The sequence below is a fragment of the Notamacropus eugenii genome, chromosome 2 (genome assembly GCF_028372415.1).
Source record: "Notamacropus eugenii isolate mMacEug1 chromosome 2, mMacEug1.pri_v2, whole genome shotgun sequence".
Lineage (NCBI taxonomy): Eukaryota > Metazoa > Chordata > Mammalia > Diprotodontia > Macropodidae > Notamacropus > Notamacropus eugenii.
The window spans coordinates 269,003,055-269,022,812 of NC_092873.1; the positions used below are offsets into that span (position 1 = coordinate 269,003,055).

General features: G+C 42.1%; 1 protein-coding gene across 4 annotated transcripts in view; it reads left to right on the forward strand.

Moving 5' to 3' along the window:
- Positions 1-2,722: 2,722 nt before the first annotated feature.
- LOC140527253 (very-long-chain enoyl-CoA reductase-like) overlaps positions 2,723-19,758 on the forward strand; it is an 81,641-nt gene continuing 64,605 nt past the window's right edge. The window contains exon 1 of one of the 4 annotated variants that reach the window (XM_072644054.1): positions 2,723-3,388. In XM_072644054.1, coding sequence (XP_072500155.1) covers positions 3,323-3,388 — 66 coding nt within the window. In that variant the 5' untranslated portion in view covers positions 2,723-3,322. Of the gene's footprint in view, positions 3,389-3,958; positions 4,089-19,758 lie in introns of those variants that run through there. The other 3 variants (XM_072644051.1, XM_072644055.1, XM_072644053.1) reach the window with 3 other exon arrangements.

Below are 19,758 nucleotides of genomic sequence, written 5' to 3' on the forward strand. Positions count from 1 at the left end.
CATCAGTTTCAGCTCATTTTGACCTTTGGTGTTACAAGAACTGTACTCCTCTTTGATGTTCATTCTCTATCATCCACTCTTGCTTCTATTTCCACAAATGTCTTTTTAAAGTTTGAATTGGTCATTGAGTTCTCCATGCAGCCCTATCGACTTTTTTAGATAGTCTCCATTTTTCTTTCTTATATGAATGATTTATTTGTGTCATCACAATTTCACTCCCATCTTTCTTGGGTCAACTTCCCTTGCAGAATTTTAGGCCATGGAAGGAAAGAAGAAAGGGAAGAAAGAAAGGAGAAAAGACAGAAGGGAAGAAGGAAAATAGGTGTGAATATTTTCCAGTTAAAGAAACAGAGGCAGAGAGAGGTTTGCAACTAGTCAGTATCTGGGGCAAGGTTTGAACTTCAATCTTCTTGACTCCAGTCCTAGCACACTATGAATGATCACAGTGCTAGATTCTTCCTTAGTGAGTGTGCCAAGGTTCAGCTCATAATCATCAACATTTTCTACTTAGTCAAGAAAATAAAGAGACAGGGCATATACTCAATCCCTGAACCTGAAGCTTTATTTTGATTCTACCGCTAGTTAAGGTTGGACCTAAAACATTACCTTGTATATGGGACCCTGAAGGTTGAAAACACCAACCTCTCCTTGCCTCATGATCATTGCTCCACAAAGTGACATTCACACCATTTTCTGATTGTTCAACATTAAGCTTCTAGAGAAGGAGGATACATTCTGCAGAGTCACAGTGAGATTCAAGTTCAAGACTGGCATAACTATGTAATCTTAAATAAACAGCAATAGTCACTAGGCTGGTCTGGAGGGCAGCCATCTGAGATGAGGAGGCCTTTGAACAAAGACAATCAGCAATCCCACCAGGCAAACATGTAGAACCAACTTCCTTTATTCACGTCTCCCTTCCCTAATCTAAGTGCTGAGGGATGGGGAATGAATGACTCAGATCTTCCAAAAAGGACATATTGGTGCAAATGGAAAGAATAATAAAATGAAATTGAATTCTGTGTAATCATAGTGACCAAGCTTGTCCCCAGAGAAAACATAAGAAAATATATCTCCTTTCTTTCACTGGAGAAGTGGGGAATTATGAGTACAGAATGTTGCCTATGTGGCACAATTGTCCAGGTAAACTGCTTTCCAAATAACCCCAAAACTTTTTTTTTTTAAATAAGGGGGATTCAATGGATAGGTAAAGGGCAGGGGGCACATTTGAAAATGAATGGGATGTGAAAGCAAAAAAAGAAAATGATGTGTTGGGTACTAGGTGACTCAGTGGATAGACTGCTGAGCATAGTCGGGAAGACTCAGTATCTTCCTGAGTTCAAATCTGACCTCAGACACTTACTAGTTGTGTGACTGTAGGCAAAACACTTAACCCTGTTTGCCTCAGTTTCCTCATTTGCAAAATGAGCTAAAGAAGGAAATGGCAAACTACTCAAGTATCTTTTCCAAAAAAAAAAAAACAAATGGAGTCACAAAGAGTTGGACATGACTGAAAATGACTGAACAACAACAAAACATTCCTCTACTGCCTCTGGAAGAGAGGAGGGAACCTGTTCTGGTATAGCTGAGAGCTATCATGGCTTCATTTTAGGGAGAGATCACTGTTACCATATTTCTTTCTACCCTTTCCCTCACTGTTACCTTCATTCTTAAGATGTTCCAAAGTATTCTAGAACCTTCCTTCTGTGGCCAACTGCTGTTGCTATTGCATGGCATTACCTAATATCACGCTACCCCACCACATTCAATCAACAAGCATTTATTATATGACCGCTGTGTGCCAGCTACTGTACTAGGCACTGGAGATACAAAGACAAAAATGAAACAATCCCTGCCTTCAAGGAGTTTATATTCTTTAGGGGGAAACAATACATATATATATATTTATACATATTCATATAAATACACAACATAATACATTCCCCAGAGATTTGCATCTTATTCTAATGATCTCTTTTATCTAAATTGTGTAGATAGCAATTATAATGATGGTAATAATTATAACATAATTCCTTTTTCGTAATATACCACCTTCCCTCCCTCCCTCCCTCCTTCCCTCCCTCCCTCCCTCCCTCCCTCCCTCTCTCTCTCTCTCTCTCATTCACTGTTTACTCCTTTGTCTCAGCATTTGTCTGTGCTTCTACACCTGCTATATCACATGAAGTTCTACTTTTTTCCTCCAGTCAGGGACATCCTGGACTTCCAGGTGACCAGTATCCTATAGCCATGGCCTCTGTAAACAATAAGATGTGGAGACAAACCAAAGGATGTTGTTCATAGGTATGCAGGGTGGAAGGGACTGCTGACCTCATCTGTCCTTCTAAATTACAGGTGTGCATGTGAGTAGCATGGCCAGCAACATAAATATTTATCTTACACCGGGAGTTCTTACCCTGGAGGTCTTCAGATTTCAGAGGGTCTGTGAACTTAGATGTGAAAAAAATACATCTTTCTTTGTTCACTCATTTATAAACTGAAATTTAGCATTTTGTTCCATTATTATTTTTTAAACCACACTATTTCAAAAGGGTTCATGAACAAAAGGTTAAGAGCCCCAGCCTCAAACATGAAACTCCCGGGTAGCCCACCCCCCCCTTTTTGCAGTAGCTTTTCGTAAAGTGGTAAGCCTTTACACCCATGTAATACCTGCAGATTGCCAAAGCTGTTTTCATGTTCATTTCTCACATTTGGAAGATAAAGTCATTTAATCCTCATCCTACCAACAAGAGATAATAAGCAGGGTTGTGGGTGGTCCCCTTCTATGGGGTTATGCAAAGTTCAAATCAACTTACTTCCTGCACTACAAGGACCTTCAGAGGAGGCAAATAGAACCACCAGATAACCCTCGGGCCTTGGTGACGGGAGGAACTTTACTTTTCTCCCTTTCCCTAACCTTAGACTTTTCTTGCTACATTCATTTGGCTGAGGTTTCTCCGGTCCAGGGTCCTCTGCTCTGGGCAGAAGGCAGAGTGAGGCCCAGGAACAACGGTACCTGCCCATGGGAGAAGTCGCAGGGTTTCCATTCTAGCTTCTTCACCTTCAGGATTTCCAAGTTGGGAAGAAGAAATACAGCTCCCTGTCTTCCTCCCTCACCCTTCCTTCATCACGTTATCCCTTCAGTGAGAGACAGCCTTCTGACTGGCACATGCCTCCACCCGAGAGCTGGGAGTTACGTCCTAATCCGGCAGAGAAAAGGAGCCGGTATTTTCACCACTGGGCAACAGAAGCAATCCCGGGAACGCTTTGAAGAGATGCGAGAAGCATCCGAGGACAGGGCCCTGGGTGCCACTGATAGACATCTATGTCGTCAGCAGCCAGCTGGAGCAGGAGCGCAGTCAGCTCTTGGCTCCTCACTGACGTTACTGAGGTTTGCCTGGGAGAAGGAGGGAGGGAGGGAAGGAAAAGGGGAGGGGGCGCTGCTCGGTGACTCTCCTTTCCCAGCGCCTCACCGCTGGTACCGAAGTCTCACCAACTGCTTTCCAGGACTGCGCTGGTCACCCAAGGAGGGAGCAGCCACCCCTAGATGCCAACGTAAGGGGACGCACCACCCCTCCCCCCAACCTGAGACTGGATGCACACTCCCCCGCCTCCCTGCCTCCCTCCCCCAGCGCATCCTGATCTAGCCTGAAGCTGCAGCCCGGGCGGGTGTGCTGGTGATGGATAGGGGCTGGGCAGTTCTCCCCGCCTGCTGGCCCAGACTGGGAGCAGAGATGCAGGCGCCTCTATCCACCCCCGGCTTAGCTTTGCTGTTGGGGATGGAGGAGGTGGAGGGAGGGGAGGAGGAGGGAGAGAGAAAGGGGAAGGGGTTTGTCTCCTGATTGGTTGCAGAGCGCCCCAGAGCACAGGCTGGAGAGGTGACAAGAGAGGGAGGGGGGGTAAGGGGCTCTAAAGTAAGTGCGGCGCCTCTCTGCTGGGGGAGGGGGCGGAGGAGGGGGAGGGAGGAGGGAGAGAAAAGAAACCGTGGCGTCTAGGCTCTTGCCTGGGTAGCCTGAGCCGGGCACAGCCCCAGCTAGTGAGCGGAGCGGCCGCAGGCAGCCAAGATGAGCAGCCGAGTGACTTTTTTCGAGGTGGGTGCATGCATGATACTTCTCTTTTCCAAGTTTTGAGCAGGGCATCCAGGGGTTCTGACAGTGCTCTCAGCTGGGCTCTCTGGCGGGCAGTGAATCCCCATCCCGCTCACCCCGCGACATCCCTAGCCAGAGGCGTCAGAGCCCGAGGGAAGCACAGGGAGAGTCTCCCTGGGGGACAGGGGAGTAAAGTTGAGAACTGTCAGGGGAAGGACGGTGCTCGTGGACGTCATCCGGGAGGGGGATTCGGCCGGAACACAACAGGAGACAGTGCCACTGAGACCTGGGGTTTGACGCCAATCCTTCGCTCTCTGTCTTAGGGTCTCAGATGCCCTCTCCATCCCGATGTTCTGGCTGAGAGCATCAGCGGAGGTGACGGCAGCCCTCCTCGGCTCCTCTGCATTGGAGCGGGGGCCAGAGAGAGACTGGCGACTTCTCAACTACTCTCTCTCCCAAAGAACAGTACACTTGCACTTATTCTCATGGTCCCATATGGGAAAAGCCCCAAAGAGGATGGCGGGGGTGTAGGGAAACCCGACAGCAGCAAACGTCCTCTCCTTGAGGGGCACTCCTGTTGAGGTGATAGTGGCCCAGAAAGAGAAGGGTGAAGTTGAACTCAGCGGTGTTTCCCACCGCTGCCCCTCTGCCGAGTTGGCTGCTAACTAATGGGACCCTTTGAAGGGTCTGAAGTGTGTCTGCGTTCTGACGTGGTAGGTTTCACTTGGGGTCAAGTTTGGGGGAGCCACCTAGCACAGAGGAGAACATTGCCCTTCTCCCTGGCACTCCAAATGCAGAGCTGGCATTCGTGATATTCTGAACTCTTAACTCCCTTCTTGCCCTTTACCTGACTGTCAGAGATCAGACAAAGGGAAAGGAGGGGGGACATGGACGTCATCAGCAGTCGAGTGTATCACCAAAACAACTCTCAGAATTCTTGAAAGAGGGCATGGAATAAGGCTCACGCTAAGTGTAGCTTGCCTTGCCTTATATATAAAAAGAGATTTTAAAATGTCATCGCCAGGCACATACTGCACCCCTGAAGGGTTTACAATCCCTTCAAAGCTTAGGTAGTGTGCAACTCCAGAGCTATTTCTTCACGGTGATGACATCTCCCCTCCTCACTTTACCAGCTGCCAAAGATTTCTTTCATCTAGCGACAGAATTGTTTATATATAAATTGTCATGTATCATCTATCGCCGAAAAACACAGTTCTTTATAAACATCAGAGACTGAGAACCATTCCAAATGGGGAGGGGTGTGTGTGTGGAGGGGGGGTGGCAAGGAGAGGGAGTTACGTAGGAAGAAATATCCAAACATTCTGGAATGGAAGCCATCTGGAGTTTTTAATAGGGGCACACTTCTGGAGGAATCCAGAAGAAAACTGTGAGCTAGTTTTTCTGATATAGTCTAGTTTTTCAAACTCATGAGATCCTGCAAAGACTTTGGAAAGATACCAGTTTCATATTATGGAAGGAAAGTTCTCTCTTTGTACATGAAAATCACGAGAATTTCTCAATTCTCAGTAAATTTTTACTAAGTGTATGCTGAATACATGAAAGACAGTATAGGTTCCTGAACTGAAGGCAGGGCTTGAATTAAGGAAGACCTGGGTTCAAGTGTTTCTTCTGATAAATACTAGCTATATGACCAGGTGCCCTCAGGCAACTCTAAGACTATAAAATACAGACAAGATGCCGATCCATGTCAGCAAAGAGACTTTCCATAATTGGAGTTCCCTACACTGATGAAATATAGGTTGTTTCCCATCTTACCCCCTAAATTCTCTAGCATTATGCTGAGTGCTACATGGCACAAGAGACAAGAAGTGATCTTTGCCCACAAATTTTCTTATGATTTTCTTATCATAAAATAGGTCTTTGTGTTAATATTGACTAGTTATAGGAAGCAAGCAACAGCAATTCACTCCCTCTAGGGAGGCAGAATAATGCAGTGGGCTTAGTTGTAGCCTTGGCTCTGTAATTTAAATTCCATTAAAATTGTGCAAGTCACTTAATCTCTTTGAGACTCAGTTTCCTCATTTGTAAAGGGGTGATAATACCTCAAAGTTGTTATTATGAGGCTCAAATGAGATAATGGATATAGGTAAGCTCATTCTACTTTGCAAATGTCAGCTGTTCTTATTACAATGAGGTTACTTAATTTTTACTTGGTTCATTTCCTTTTGCATTTATTTCTCTTAAGGTTTAATTTAACTGTGATTTCAATTGGTGGGCTCATGGGGAAAGGTGGCGGGGGCCAGTGTTTCTGAATAACAGTAGAAAATAGAGCCAGTTTCCTTTCTAACTGCCTTAGAATTGACAGATTTTCTTACAAGTGAAAAAAAGAGAATGAAGGTAGAAAGAAGGGAAAACCTGTATAATAGCGGAGAAAATAAATGAGGGGAGATCAAATGAGGTGGGGCATCATTTAAGGAAATAACCCCTTTATATACCTGCCAAGACCTTTGGTTACCTCTTTGTATCTTTATAGATTCAGGGATGGGGTAGGAGGGACAGCATGGTGAGTAATGGCATCCCTCTGCTAATTGGAACTCTCCATAGCCCAGATGAACATTACACCTCAAAGCCAAAGAACTGGGCACTCAGCACTTCATTTTAAAGGACAATAATCTCAGACTGTTACATTTTTGTGGACAATTCACAATGTGTTAGTCTTGGCAAATGTACTAATTACCAGAGACATTGTGTTTCTTATGGGCTGTATTGTATTTGAATTGTACGTGTACTTGTCCTGGGGGTTGAACTGCAATTTTATGTCATTAAAAGCATATTTTAAGTCAATAATTCAGGAGACAAAAGCAACCATTCACTCCCTAGTCATCACAACCAATTCAGTGGATGTGACATTAGAGCAGCTGCGATTGCTAAAACTAGCAGTCACTAGTGGGCAGATCCAGCAGTCTAAATAGTGGTTAGGTTTGTTGGCCTCTAATAATATCCAGTTACTTTGTAAAATCAGCTTAGGTTGCTTTGGGTTTGAGAGCAAAAAGGAGACATAAGAAGGAAGAATCATAATTTAAGCTTGTGGAACATACATTCTAAGAAGCTTTTACTTATTGGACAGAAATCAACATGAGCTACAGAAATCACAGAAGAGACCTCAGGGGCCATCTGGTTCAACCCATACTCCTCGAGTGAGAATCCCCATTACAAGAGACTTGACTGTGCTGGAGGGACAACCTATTACCTCCAAAGGAAGCCCATTTGTACTTTCCCATAGCTTTAATGTCTAATTACCGAAATCAAACTTCAATTTGCTTCTTTGTTGCTTCTACTCACTGTTCTTGCTTCTCAGCGTGCCCCACATGGGACCAAACATTAAAAGGCCTTTTCCTCTTGCTTTTCCTCTTAGTAGCCCTTCAAATATTTAAACGTTGTTACCATATCTTCTGAATTTTCTCTAGGCTAACCATACCCAATTCCTTCATCTAGTCTTCACACGACAGGTTTCTTCACCCTTCTTGGTTGCCCTCAATTTCATTTCTATACTTCGGTATCCAGTACTAAACACAATACTCCCAGACTTTCTCTACAATGTCCCAGAAGACTTCCATCTCTTTTCTCCAACCCCTTTTCAGCTTTCTTTTTTCATGTTGTTTTTCCCAATTAAAATGTAAGCTTCTTAAAGGAAGGGACTATTTTTCTTTCTGCAAGTGTTCATATACCCAGAACATAGTAAGGGCTTAACAAATACTTTTTGAGGTGACTCCACCTGTGGTCTGACCAGGACAGAGTACGCAGGAACCTTCATATTCTTGGAAGCCATCCCTCTATTCATGCAGCCCAAAATGAGCTTTTTTGGCTGCCATGTCATAATGCTGACTCATATTGAGATTTCAGTCCATTAAAACATCCAGATCTTTTTCAGACAAACTGTAGTCTAACTGTGCCTTCCTCATCTTGTACTTGTGAAACTGACCTTTTGAGCCTGTGCAAGACTTTACATTTATCCCTGATGATTTCTATCTTATCAGTTTCAGCTCAGTGTTTTGGCTGTCAAAATCCTTTTAGATCTTGACTTTTTCATCCAGGGCATCAGCCATTCTTCCTAACATTGCATCATCTGCCAATTTGATGAACATAACATCTATCCAAGTCATTGATGAAATTATTAAGTAGTACAGGGCCAAGCACAGATCCTTAGGACATTCTAGTAGAGAGTTCCTGCCAAATAGACATTGAACCATTAATGACAACTCTTTGAAGTTGCCCATTCAACCTTTCCTGGATCCTCTCTAATTATATTACTACTGAGTCCATGTCTCTCCATATTTTCCACATTTTATAATGTGGATAAAATACTTTATCAAATGCTTTGCTAAACTCTAAGTCAGCTAGCTATGCCAGAGGTGTTAAACATGGCCCATCATAATACTTCCAAGTATAGCCTGATCTAGATTAAAATGTAATTGGGAAATATTGAACACAATAAATAAAAATATAATAAAATGTAGATAATGTTGATATAAATTTTCTAAGTCAAGGAGTTCAACTCATAGAGTTCTTTATGTATGTTTTAGTGGTCCCCTTTCTATTCCAGTTTGATATCATTGATTGGTACTATTCTTGATCTATCAGTTTAGTAACCTTGTCAATAAAGGAATTAAATTGGTTTGGTGTGATTTACTCTGGAAGCCATGTTGGCTCTTTGGGATCCCTACTTTCTTTTCTAAATATTCACTATGAGTCTTTTAAAAAGATCTGCTATAGAGTTTTCTTAGCATTTGAAGTAAAGCTCACTGACCTAGAACTTGTAGTGTCTTCTATTCTATTCTATCCTATTTGATTCTGTTCTATTGTATCCTTCCAAAATTGGGACATTTGCCCCTTTTTGATCTTTTACTACTTCTCCCATTCTCCATGGTCTTTCAGATATCACTGATCATGGCTTAGCAATTACATTTTCCACTTCTTTCAGTACCCAAGAAGTTGACATAATATATAGGGAAACAACACATACACATAAAAATAAATACCAAGTAAATAAATGTTAGGTTATTTTTTGGTGGGAGGGAGCATTAGCAGCTAGAGTTAGGGTTAGGAATCAGGAAAGGTCTCATATAGAAAGTGGTACCCAGATGAAGTTCTAAGGGAGCCAGGGAATACTAAGAGGCAGAAAGCAGGGCATTCCAGGTGTGGGAGATATCCTGTGCCAAGGTATCAGGAGAGGGGCTAGAAAAAATTTCATAATGTGGTACTTAGAATGAGAACCAAAGCCTTAACAGATATTCCTTCAAGCCAGCTCCACACCTACTTATTAAGCACCTACTGTGGGCAAACAGCTCAGTGCTTGGCACCCAGTAGATGTTTAATAAATGTTTTTTGACTCACTTACAGTACAGTAAAGCAGAGCACTAGGCACTGGAGACATAAAGACACTTCCCTGCCCATCAGAATATGACATCATCCTGGGGGCACAATGACAGAGACACAGTTAAATAAATGTGAGCTAATTTGAAGAGAGGGGAACTAGGAGGAGGTGGCAGCGATCAGGGGGAAGTATATGCTGGACCTATATGAAGTAGCGGGGTAGGATATGGCATGCTAGGTTTGAGGCACAACTAACTGGTAGATCAGTTTGCCTGGAGTGAAGAATTTGAGTAATCACAAAATAAGATTGTCATTCTCTATTACCAACTTGGTATAAAGTGCTTGTAGCATTAGCCCCAGGGGCATTGTCATTTGAAAGCTGGCCTCTTCTTTTCCCCTGACACTGCTGTTAAAGGGAGCTTCTTTGTATTATAAATGGCACTGATCTCTTGGCAGTGGCTGCCAAGGTGTTTATCCAGGTCCCTACTGCATAGATGGTACTATCTTAGGTGTGCCAAAGTCCTTTTCCTTGAGGGATGGATAGAAGCCACAGTGGGTTATTAGAATAAGCTAACGCTGTGGGGATCGGAGATGGTTATGGACCATTCAATCATTTACTACTGATTTCAGTGTATCAGAGATGGGATGAGATGGGAGTGTTACGGAGAATTCAAACTGACCACAAGTGTCTGTTCTAGCCTCAGGAATAAGCTCTCAGCATTGGCAATATACATTTACTTTAATCACTGTAGCTACATGACTCACATAGTATTTCTGCTTACCATGAATAGTCATTTCAGAGTGAAGGAAGAACACCTGTACTTTAAGTATGTGCACACATATGAGCACATGTAGACCTGTGCTATTTTATGTCATTAATAGGTTACATGAAAACACTGTTTTACACAGAACAAGAACCCCATCAGAACAAAATAGAGTTCTAGCCTACAGACCTTAGAGAACATCTAGTTTAGGCAGGGGAAACCTATGACCTCGATGCCACATGTGGTCCTCTAGGTCCTCAAGTGTGGCCCTTGGTCTGTATCCAAATCAAAGGGCTGCACTTGAGGACCTAGAGGGCCATGTGACCTTGAAGCCATAGGTTCCTTACCCCTGATAGTCTAACTTTTTCATTTTATAGATGGTCAAACTGAGGCTCAGAGAAAGGTGCTCACTAATCATAATGTTGGGTTTTTTTACATTTTCCTGGGACTATTTCTTTATGACTCAAAGCACTAGTCTTATCAATTGACAAACTTTATATAATCCTCTAAGGTTCACAAATTACTTTCCATAATCATCTCACTTGAGCTTCACACAAACCCGGGAAGGTAGACGCTATAGGTTATCATTATTCACATTTTATAAATGAGGAAACTGAGACTTCAAGAATAAATGTGACTTATCAGTGGTCACATGGTTAGTAGAACTGTAACTAGCTAAAATTGTTGCCTAGGGTGGGGATAACAGTTAAGGGTACACTCTTTTGAGGGGTACAGCCATGCTGGGGTGGGGGGAGGTTTGTCCCTCAAAGAGCTCAGGGCTTTGTTACTGTAATAGCTAGGGGAGAAAGTGGATCCTGATCAAGGGGAATCAAGACACCCAGCAAGGGGAAGTGTGGTGTCAAGGGGCACATCTTTGGAAGACACATCTCTGGAAAAGAGATGAAAGGAAAGTTATCACAATGAGAAAGTACATGTGTGCTCCCTCCTCAATCCACCATATTAGTACTCCAAGACAAAGCCCCATCCACCCTCTGCTCATTATATTTCTTCTGATAGTAATGTAGGAAGTAGGCTTTCATTCAGATTTCTCCTGATCTCTTTCCAATGCACCAGAATGCCTCACATCTGCCTACCTTTTAATTGTTGTTTGTTTCTAAAGATTATTACCTCGTGTAAACTAACAAAAGGTGCCCATGGTGATTTAGGCAATAGGAGTTATAGCTGAAATCCCAATTACATTTGAGTCAATAGTCGATAAAAATTTATTAAGTACCTACTGTGTGTCAGGCACTGTGCTTGAATGACATTGATTCATGCAATGCATTGAAATAAGAATAAGGAGACCTGGATTCCAGTTACAGTTCAGCCTTGGATAAACTTCTTCCCATCACCAGAGCCAAGTTTCCTTGCTTGTAAAATCTGATACTAAATGAACTAGATCAGGGCTTCTTAAACTTTTTCCACTTGTGTTTCAGCAGCATTCCTTGGTGTTGTGTGACTTGAGGGCTTGAGCAGTACAAAGTGGGAATGCTGTGTGTTCAGAACCAAGGCTTCAGGATACAACATGGCAAGTGCTACCAGCAACATCTCAGAATCATTATGTGTTTGATTTTAAATTAATTTTTGATCACTACATGTTCAGAAAACTTTTACTGTTGCTAAATTTTTTGACACCCCATATGGAGTTGTAACTCACAGTTTAAGAAATGCTGGACAAGGTGATTTATTTCTAAGGTTTCTTCTATCTCTAAGTTTCCATGATTTTATGCTGTGGGAGTTTGTATTGCACTTTCCTAAGTATTTGTATAGTACACCAGGATCCTCTAGCCTACATGTTGAAAGTTGTAGCAGGATTGTTTTGTTTGTCCTTCGTTCTCGAAGAGGACCATGACATCAAGATGATGATATGACTTGCAGTTGATTTTGATTTGAGGGAGGGAGGGCTGTGCAAGGTCACCAGCCTCACTTTCTCCTCCAGAGCCATCTGAGTCCAGTGTGAGTTATCTGCTAGGTTCAAGGGATCTGTGCCCTTATAAATCCTCAGTGGGTTTTTGTTGTCCTTGGCTCCTGCTACAGATGCCAGTGCTATGGGCCACTGCTGTTCTGGGAACAAGACACTGAAGTCAGTGAGAAATTAAAATCTTCTGACATTTTGAAGTTCATTAAGTCATCCCCTGGTCAAGGCAGGCAGAGAGGAGACAGATTACCCTCTTATCCCCCCAAGTGACCTCCTCTCAGGGCCTTGACTAGAGTTATTCTAACATTAGACTGGCCTGTTATGGGAATGCTAGATTCAGAACTGACTTACTGATTTATCTAAGCCCCACAAGGCATGAATTCTCCTTTTCAACCAACCACAAGGCATTTCTACGTAACCATTTGTTGTTGTTCAGTGGTTTCAGTTGTATCTGACTCTTCATGACCTTATTTGGAGTGTTCTTGACAAAGATACTAGAGTGGTTTGCCATTTCCTTCTCCAGATGATTTCATAGATGAGGAATTGAGGTAAATAGGGTTAAATGACTTGCCCAGGGTCACCCAGCTAGTAAGTCTGAGGCCACATTTGAATTCAGGAAGAGGAGTCTTCTTGACTCCAGGCCCAACAACTCTGTCTACTGCTATGTGACCATTTACTTTCCTTTAATTTAGTTCACACCTTTGATTGACTGATTTGTTCAATAGAGATATCTAAGAACTGCTCACAGTTTCTATCTTTGATTAATGTTATAACTTAAAGTGGTTTTCTCACTTGGTAACAGTAATAGGTCATAGAATGTCTTGTCAATTGCATTAACTGGAGTTGAGGAATATGGGGCACCTCCTCTTACACCATTATAGCATTTTGTCTTTATTTTTTTAGAAATGAAGTAGGATTATCAAATATTGGTTGATGATCCTGATTCCACCACTTTCTATAGGGATATGTGGCCCTCATTGCTCAGAGTCTGATCGTAATTGTTTTGTAATAGGTCTCTTACTGGGTAGTAGAGGCCCTTGTGGGAAGGTGAGAACGAATTGGGGGTGGGGGCAAGTGTGAAACTTGATTCTTTCAGAGGAATCCCTTTGAAACTGAATAGAAGTTACTTTGGAAATGTCCCCAGCCTAAGCAAAAGCCCAAACTGTGCAGCTCGATTGGAGAAGACAAAACGCAATTGTTGAAGTTGCAAACCTTAGAATACTAGAGTGATGACAGGGTTTCCTACTTGGTGGAAATACAATGGTCATGGGTTCCCACCTAAGAGTAGAAAGTGTGCTGACACTATTAATTTGCTTTTGGAGCATCCCTCTCCTGATGGTTAGTATTTGGTAGCTCTTGAGTTGGAAGGGACCTCAGAGGCCATCTATTCCAAATCCCTCATTTTATAGAGGTTAGCTAAGTGGTAAAGTGGATAGAGCACTGAACATGGAGTCAGGAAGACTCTTCTTCCTGAGTTCAGATCTGGCCTCAGATACTTATTAACTGTATGACCCTGGGCAAATCACTTAACTCTGTCCACCTCAGTTCCTCATCTATACAATGAGCTAGAGAAGGAAAAGGCTCCAGTATCTTTGCCAAGAAACTCACATGGGGTCACAAAGAGTTGGATAAAACTGAAAACAACTCATCATTTTACAGTTGAGGAAACTGAGGCCCAGAAAAGGAAAATGACCTCTCTTTGTGTGACTTTTTCTGCTACATTCCTATCTATCTGCTACCTAAAAGTTCATTCATTCATTCATTCGATCAATAAACATTTATTAAGCACCTACTATGTTCCAGGCACTGGGCTAAAAGCTGGGAATACAGAAGGAGAGAAAAGACAGTGCTTAACCTCAAGGAACTCACAACCTACTGGAGGAGAAAATATGCAAACAAATATATACAAAGCAAACTAAATACAGGATCCATAGGAACTAATTGTCAGAGGGAAAGCACTAAAATTAAGAGGGATTGGGGAAGGCTTCCAGTAAAAGATGGGATTTTAGTTGGGACTCAGAGGAATCTAAGGGAGTCAATAGTCAATATGGAGGTTGAGAATACTCCAGGTAAGGGGGCTAGCCAGAGAGAATGCCTGGAGCTGAGAGATGGAGAATCTTGTTCATGGAACAGTCAGGAGGCTGTCATTGGATCAAAGTGTACAATCAGGACATCCCTCAAGGAACCCCCCCCCAAATCAATCAACAAGCATTTATTAAGCACCTACTATATACTTAGCTAGGTGCTGGTAATAACAAAGATGAAAAATGACAGAATCTATTCTTAAGGAGGGAGTATGATGTCTTTGCAAATAAATATAATACAAAGTTGGATGCAAAGGAGAGATTCAGAAATCTGAGTAGGGAGTGAGAACTTCAAACTGAGTAGAATCAGAGGTTCTATTGTTCATCTTTCCTTCTTGAAGAGGACCAATGACTTCAGGAGGGGGATGTCTTGATTTGTTAGTGAATGGGATTTAAGGGAGGCAGGGCTGTGCAAAGTCATCAGCCTCACCCTATTCTCCAGAGTATTTGGAGTCCAATGACAAGATATAAGTCAAGACAATTGTTGAGTTGATGGCCCAGCAGCTGGAATATAGAGCACATGAAAGGGAGTAATGTAAATGAGGAAGGATAACTAGAATCTTAGGATTTAGATCTGGAAGAGACCTGAGATGCCAACTGGTTGACTCCATTTTACAGATGAGAAACTGGTCTAGAGTGGTTAAATAACATCCAGAAGGCAGGGGTGTATGAGCATCAGCTCTTGCTGGTTCCAGAGAGCCCATTGTTAAATTTTCAGTGCTGAGTATTTACACTTTGGAAACTGGCAAATGCTGTATACAAATCAGGGCTTGATCTATTGTTTTGTTGGTAGTCTAGAGTAAAAAGAAAGTGATGGAGAAAATGTGAATAACGCAGGATTAAACCTAAAACTGTGTCATGATTCTTATGGCCAAAGTCACCCAAGTAGAATAAAGTTGCAAACTTGATCTTGGAGATCTTGGACGTCTAGTTCAACTTCTTCATTTTATGGATGAGGAAATTGAGGTCCAGAGAAATGATGTAACTTGCCCAAGGTGACAGTCACAGCCAGGATTCAAACTCAGACCCTCTGACCCCTGTCCAGTGCTCTTTCCATTGCCTCAAGCTTTATTTACCTGCCATCACCTGAAAAGAAGAGATAATTTCATTCTTGGCATTTGTATCCCTAGCACTCAGCACAGTGCCTGGCATACAGTACACATTTAATACATGCTTGTAGATTTATAGATTAGTTCTAGAAATCTGGTGCCCAGAAATGCTTGTCACTACTTATAAGTTTATTTTTTAAAATTACAAATCTACATATACTAGTTAAAGCTAGGATTTAGTCTCTTTTTTCTTTTTAAATAAACACACTTTAGAACATGTGTCAAATGCTCTAAAATTTAGCCAAACATTAACTTTAGTGGAGTCCATCCCACTGGTGCTGAATAAAGTATCACTGCTGAGGAAAAGGTACCATGATAGTCTTTTAACAGACCAAAGAAAGACAAGCATCTCTAACAATATTAACCACTTCTAGGTCCAAGGGGTGTAGCACCACTATTTTGGACCCATGGACATAATGTAGACTGAGTTTGATCCTGGAGGAAGCTGGCTTCCAATGAGAGAAGAGCTAAGCTTCTCTTTTAAAAATATCTAATTATTTTTAAATTCTGAATTTTAACAAAGATTTTCATGTACAAAGTAAAATGGAAAAAAAAGAATAATACGTGAAACTGAATCTCTGTAAATATGCAGCTTGATTTTTTTTAAAAAAGTATATCATAAATTCAAAATGTTATCTTCAAAAATGTTTTGCTCATCTATGGTTCCTTCTGAATGTCCTGTTCTCTTTTGTGTGTCTCATAAAATACTTCCCTGACTCTTTTTTCTTTCTTTCTCAAAATACTGTCAATAGCTCCTTTCTCCCTCTCCTCCTCCTTCCACTGAGGGGAGAGTCTTAATCCTTGTAACAAATAAAGGTAAGCCTGGCTCTTTCTGCACCTTGAATCGACCACCTCTTTGTTAGAAGTAGGTTGCAGCCTTCATCACTGGTCCTCTGGAGTTGTTCTTGGTCAGGGTGTCATCAAAGTTCTTCAGTATTTTAAAATTGTTTTTCTCTACAGTGGCGTTGTTATTGTATAAATTGTGGTCCTGGATCTGCTCACTTTACTCTTTATCAGTTCATGTAAGTCTCCCTGGGTCCTTCAGAAACAGGCAGTTTTTGTTTCACAAGACATTCATATTCCATTGCATTCATAATACCATAATTTGTAATCCATTCTCCATTTGAGAGGCATTCTCTTTGTTTCCAGTTCTTTGCTTCAATAAAAAGAGCGGCTGTAAATATTTTTGTACATAAGACTCCCAGAGCACACTGATAAGACTTAAGTGATCAGTAACTTATGACTACGGTTGGGAGATTGAGTCACAAATATCCAGGACATGAAGCAATTTGCAGGACTGCTAAATGGGTCACATCCCTTGGCCCTCCCCTTACACACACACACACGCACATACATACACACATGCACATACACACATACATGCACATACATACATGCACATACATGCACACACATACACATATGCCCACAAACACACACACTTGCACTTTGCCCAAACAATTCCTGTACATCTTTTTGCTAGCGACCATGGAATTCATAGGATTATAGAGCTGAAGGATCCCTGAAGACCTTCTAGTTTAAACTCTTAATTGTCACATGAGGAACTTGAGAGGTTACAAAGTCAGCCAGGTAGTATGTAGCTGAGCAAAGATTTAAACCTAGCACCTCTGAATTTTGTGCCTGCCTAGTATGTGGCAGCTGCTTGATGTTGTTTGGTGAGGCTGGCTGTCCTCTTCATGGGAGTTGCTTCCCTGGATGATAGTCATGAAGGCTGGACTTGAAGCAGGACTGGTGGGGTGGGAGTTGGGGGGATATGATGTCATGCCCAGAGTCTGTTGGTAGTAGGAAAGGCAGGTCATCCCCAGAGTGCCCAGTCCCCAAAGAACTGACACTCCCATGTAGTTGGTTGGAGGCAGGCAGGGAGGGTGGGCTTGTTCCATGCAGTTCCTGTTATACATCCTTTTCTCTAACTGCAAAGACTGCAGGGTCTTTGGGTATCACTGGGTTGAAGTTTCAGGGAAACACATTTCATCTCAGTGTAAATAGTGATTTCCTAACAACTAGAGCCATCTATGGTGTGGTTGGGGATGATCTACTTTGGGAGATTAGAACAAGTTAATAGGATGTAGGGTTGGAAGGGCCTATAGACATCATCTAGCTGAACCCATCATTTTATAGATGAGGGAACTGAAGCCCCAAGAGGTTATCACTTCCCCAAATTTGCGTGGTTAGTAACCGGCAGAACCTGGATGCCAACCCTAGTTTCTGACTTTCAGTTAACTGTTGTTCCTTATGACAACACACTGGGAGCTACAGCCCTTCACTGGGACACTTCAAAGGGAGGGTGGATGAATGGATGGATGGAGGATACTGTAGAATTAATTCATGGTCAGAGATGGGCTGGACTGGAAATGTTTTGCCATCCTTCCCAAAGTGCTCAGATGCCAAATCTAGACTCTCTCTAAATGAACATTCTTTCCCTTTAGGTTGAAGCCAGATTGCAGGGAGCCTTAAAAGCTGTCATGGTAGAGGGACCAAATGGGAACTAGGATAGAGCACTGGGCTTGAAATCAAGAAGACTCCTCTTTCTGAGTTCAAATCTAGCCTCACACACTTAGTAGCTATGTGACCCTGGACAAGCAATTGAACTTTGCCTCAGTTTCCTCATCTATAAAATGAGCTGGAGAAGGAAATGGCAAATCATAATAGTATCTTTGCCAAGAAAACCCCAAACAGGGTCACGAAGAGTTAGATATGACTGAAAATTGACTGTAACAACTGAACAACAGCACATAATTTAGAGTGTGGATCATATGAAAAAGTTTTACTATCATTATTAAAAGTCAAGGCAGTTGATTGACAGCATCCCACTTTCAGCCAAGTGAATTTAGAATGCAAATAATTTCCTACCAATATCTAGAGTACAGGAAGCAGAAAAAAAAAATGGAGGGCAGTCACTGTGGATCTCCAACTGACCTTGAAAGTGAGGCAGAGGCTTGCTTATCTGTTGTCCTTGAAAAAGAGCAAAGCAAGGCAATTCTGTTTTGTTCTGTGGCTAGTGTATCAAGGGAACAGTATAAGGACAATAGAGACACGGAGTAAGGTGGATATGACTGCTTATTCTGCACTGAAACGAAGACTAATCTGAACATGGAATCCCTCAGGTCAGAAGAAGAAAGATATAAGCCCCCTCTTTACCTCAACAATTCCAGATCAAGGCACATGTATTTCATCCTAGAGCAATAGGGAACCATTGAAAGTTTTTGAGCTAGAGAGTGAAAGGGCCTGATCAGTGCCTTGAGAAGGTTACTTTGACAGCTATATGAAATATAGATTAACAAATGGAAGCAACCCAAACAAGGAGTCCAATTAGGAGGCCATGATAATGGTCTAGGTATGAGAGGAGTGGCCATGGGAATAGAAAGAAGATGACTACAAAAGATTCTATAGAGGTAAAACTGACAGGTCTTTGGGACATACTGGACGTGTATATGTACAAGTGTGAATGCGTATATATGCACAGGTGTGTATTGTGCATAGTGTGCAAGATTGTATATATGTGCATTACAGGCACATGTGTGTACATGTATATATATGCATGTATATCATGCACAGTGCACTGCAAATGTGTATTGTGCATGGGTATATATGTCCATGTGTATGTGTGTGCATGTATATGCATGTGCATGTGTATTGTACACACTGTGTATACATATGTGTGCGTGTATTGCATTGTGCACACAATCATATATGTCTATGTATGTGCACATTGTATTGTGCATGTACATGTATGTGTATGTGAGTACCTCTAAGTGTAGGCTCAGAGATGACTGGGGATTTGAACCTTTGTGAAATGGAGGATGATGGTTCCCTCTGATTTGTCATAACAAGGGATGTATCTTTCTTCTCCTTTCTGTCTTCCTGATCACACTCCTTTTCTGTCCACTAGCTTCTCCAGCCAGAGTGGGGTCCCAGGCTTCTCTGTCATACAGGGTTGGTTTCAAGGTCTCTTTCTTCCCTACCCATTTTATTATCTCCCCTCACCAAGAGAGACCTTCTTTTTCTATCTTCATCCCCAGTGCCTATAAGTACCTTGTATAGAGTAAGCACCTAATAAATGTTTATTTTTAAATTGAAATTCGAAAACTCCCACCAACTTTTCAAATGTCCCCGTCTTGTCTTTAAGGTTAAGGATGAACTGGCGGTTTCCCCTTCTAGGACCCAAAGTAATTCTTATTTTAAGGTGACTTCTCTCTTCATTCTTGTAAATCCCTAATCTTCAATGCCCATATTAGAGAAGAATAGGAGGCAGCATGGTATGTACTGTGGAAAGAACAGTCACTCTAGAGTCAGAAGATCTGTGTTCAAATCCTACCACTGATACTTACTTATCTGTATTACTGGGGCTTTACCCTGTTTGAATTCTTTGATCCTATAAAGACGGATCTGGAGATAGCAAGGCCTTGCCAGGAGGTGGAGTAGTGGATAGAGAGATCATAAGAC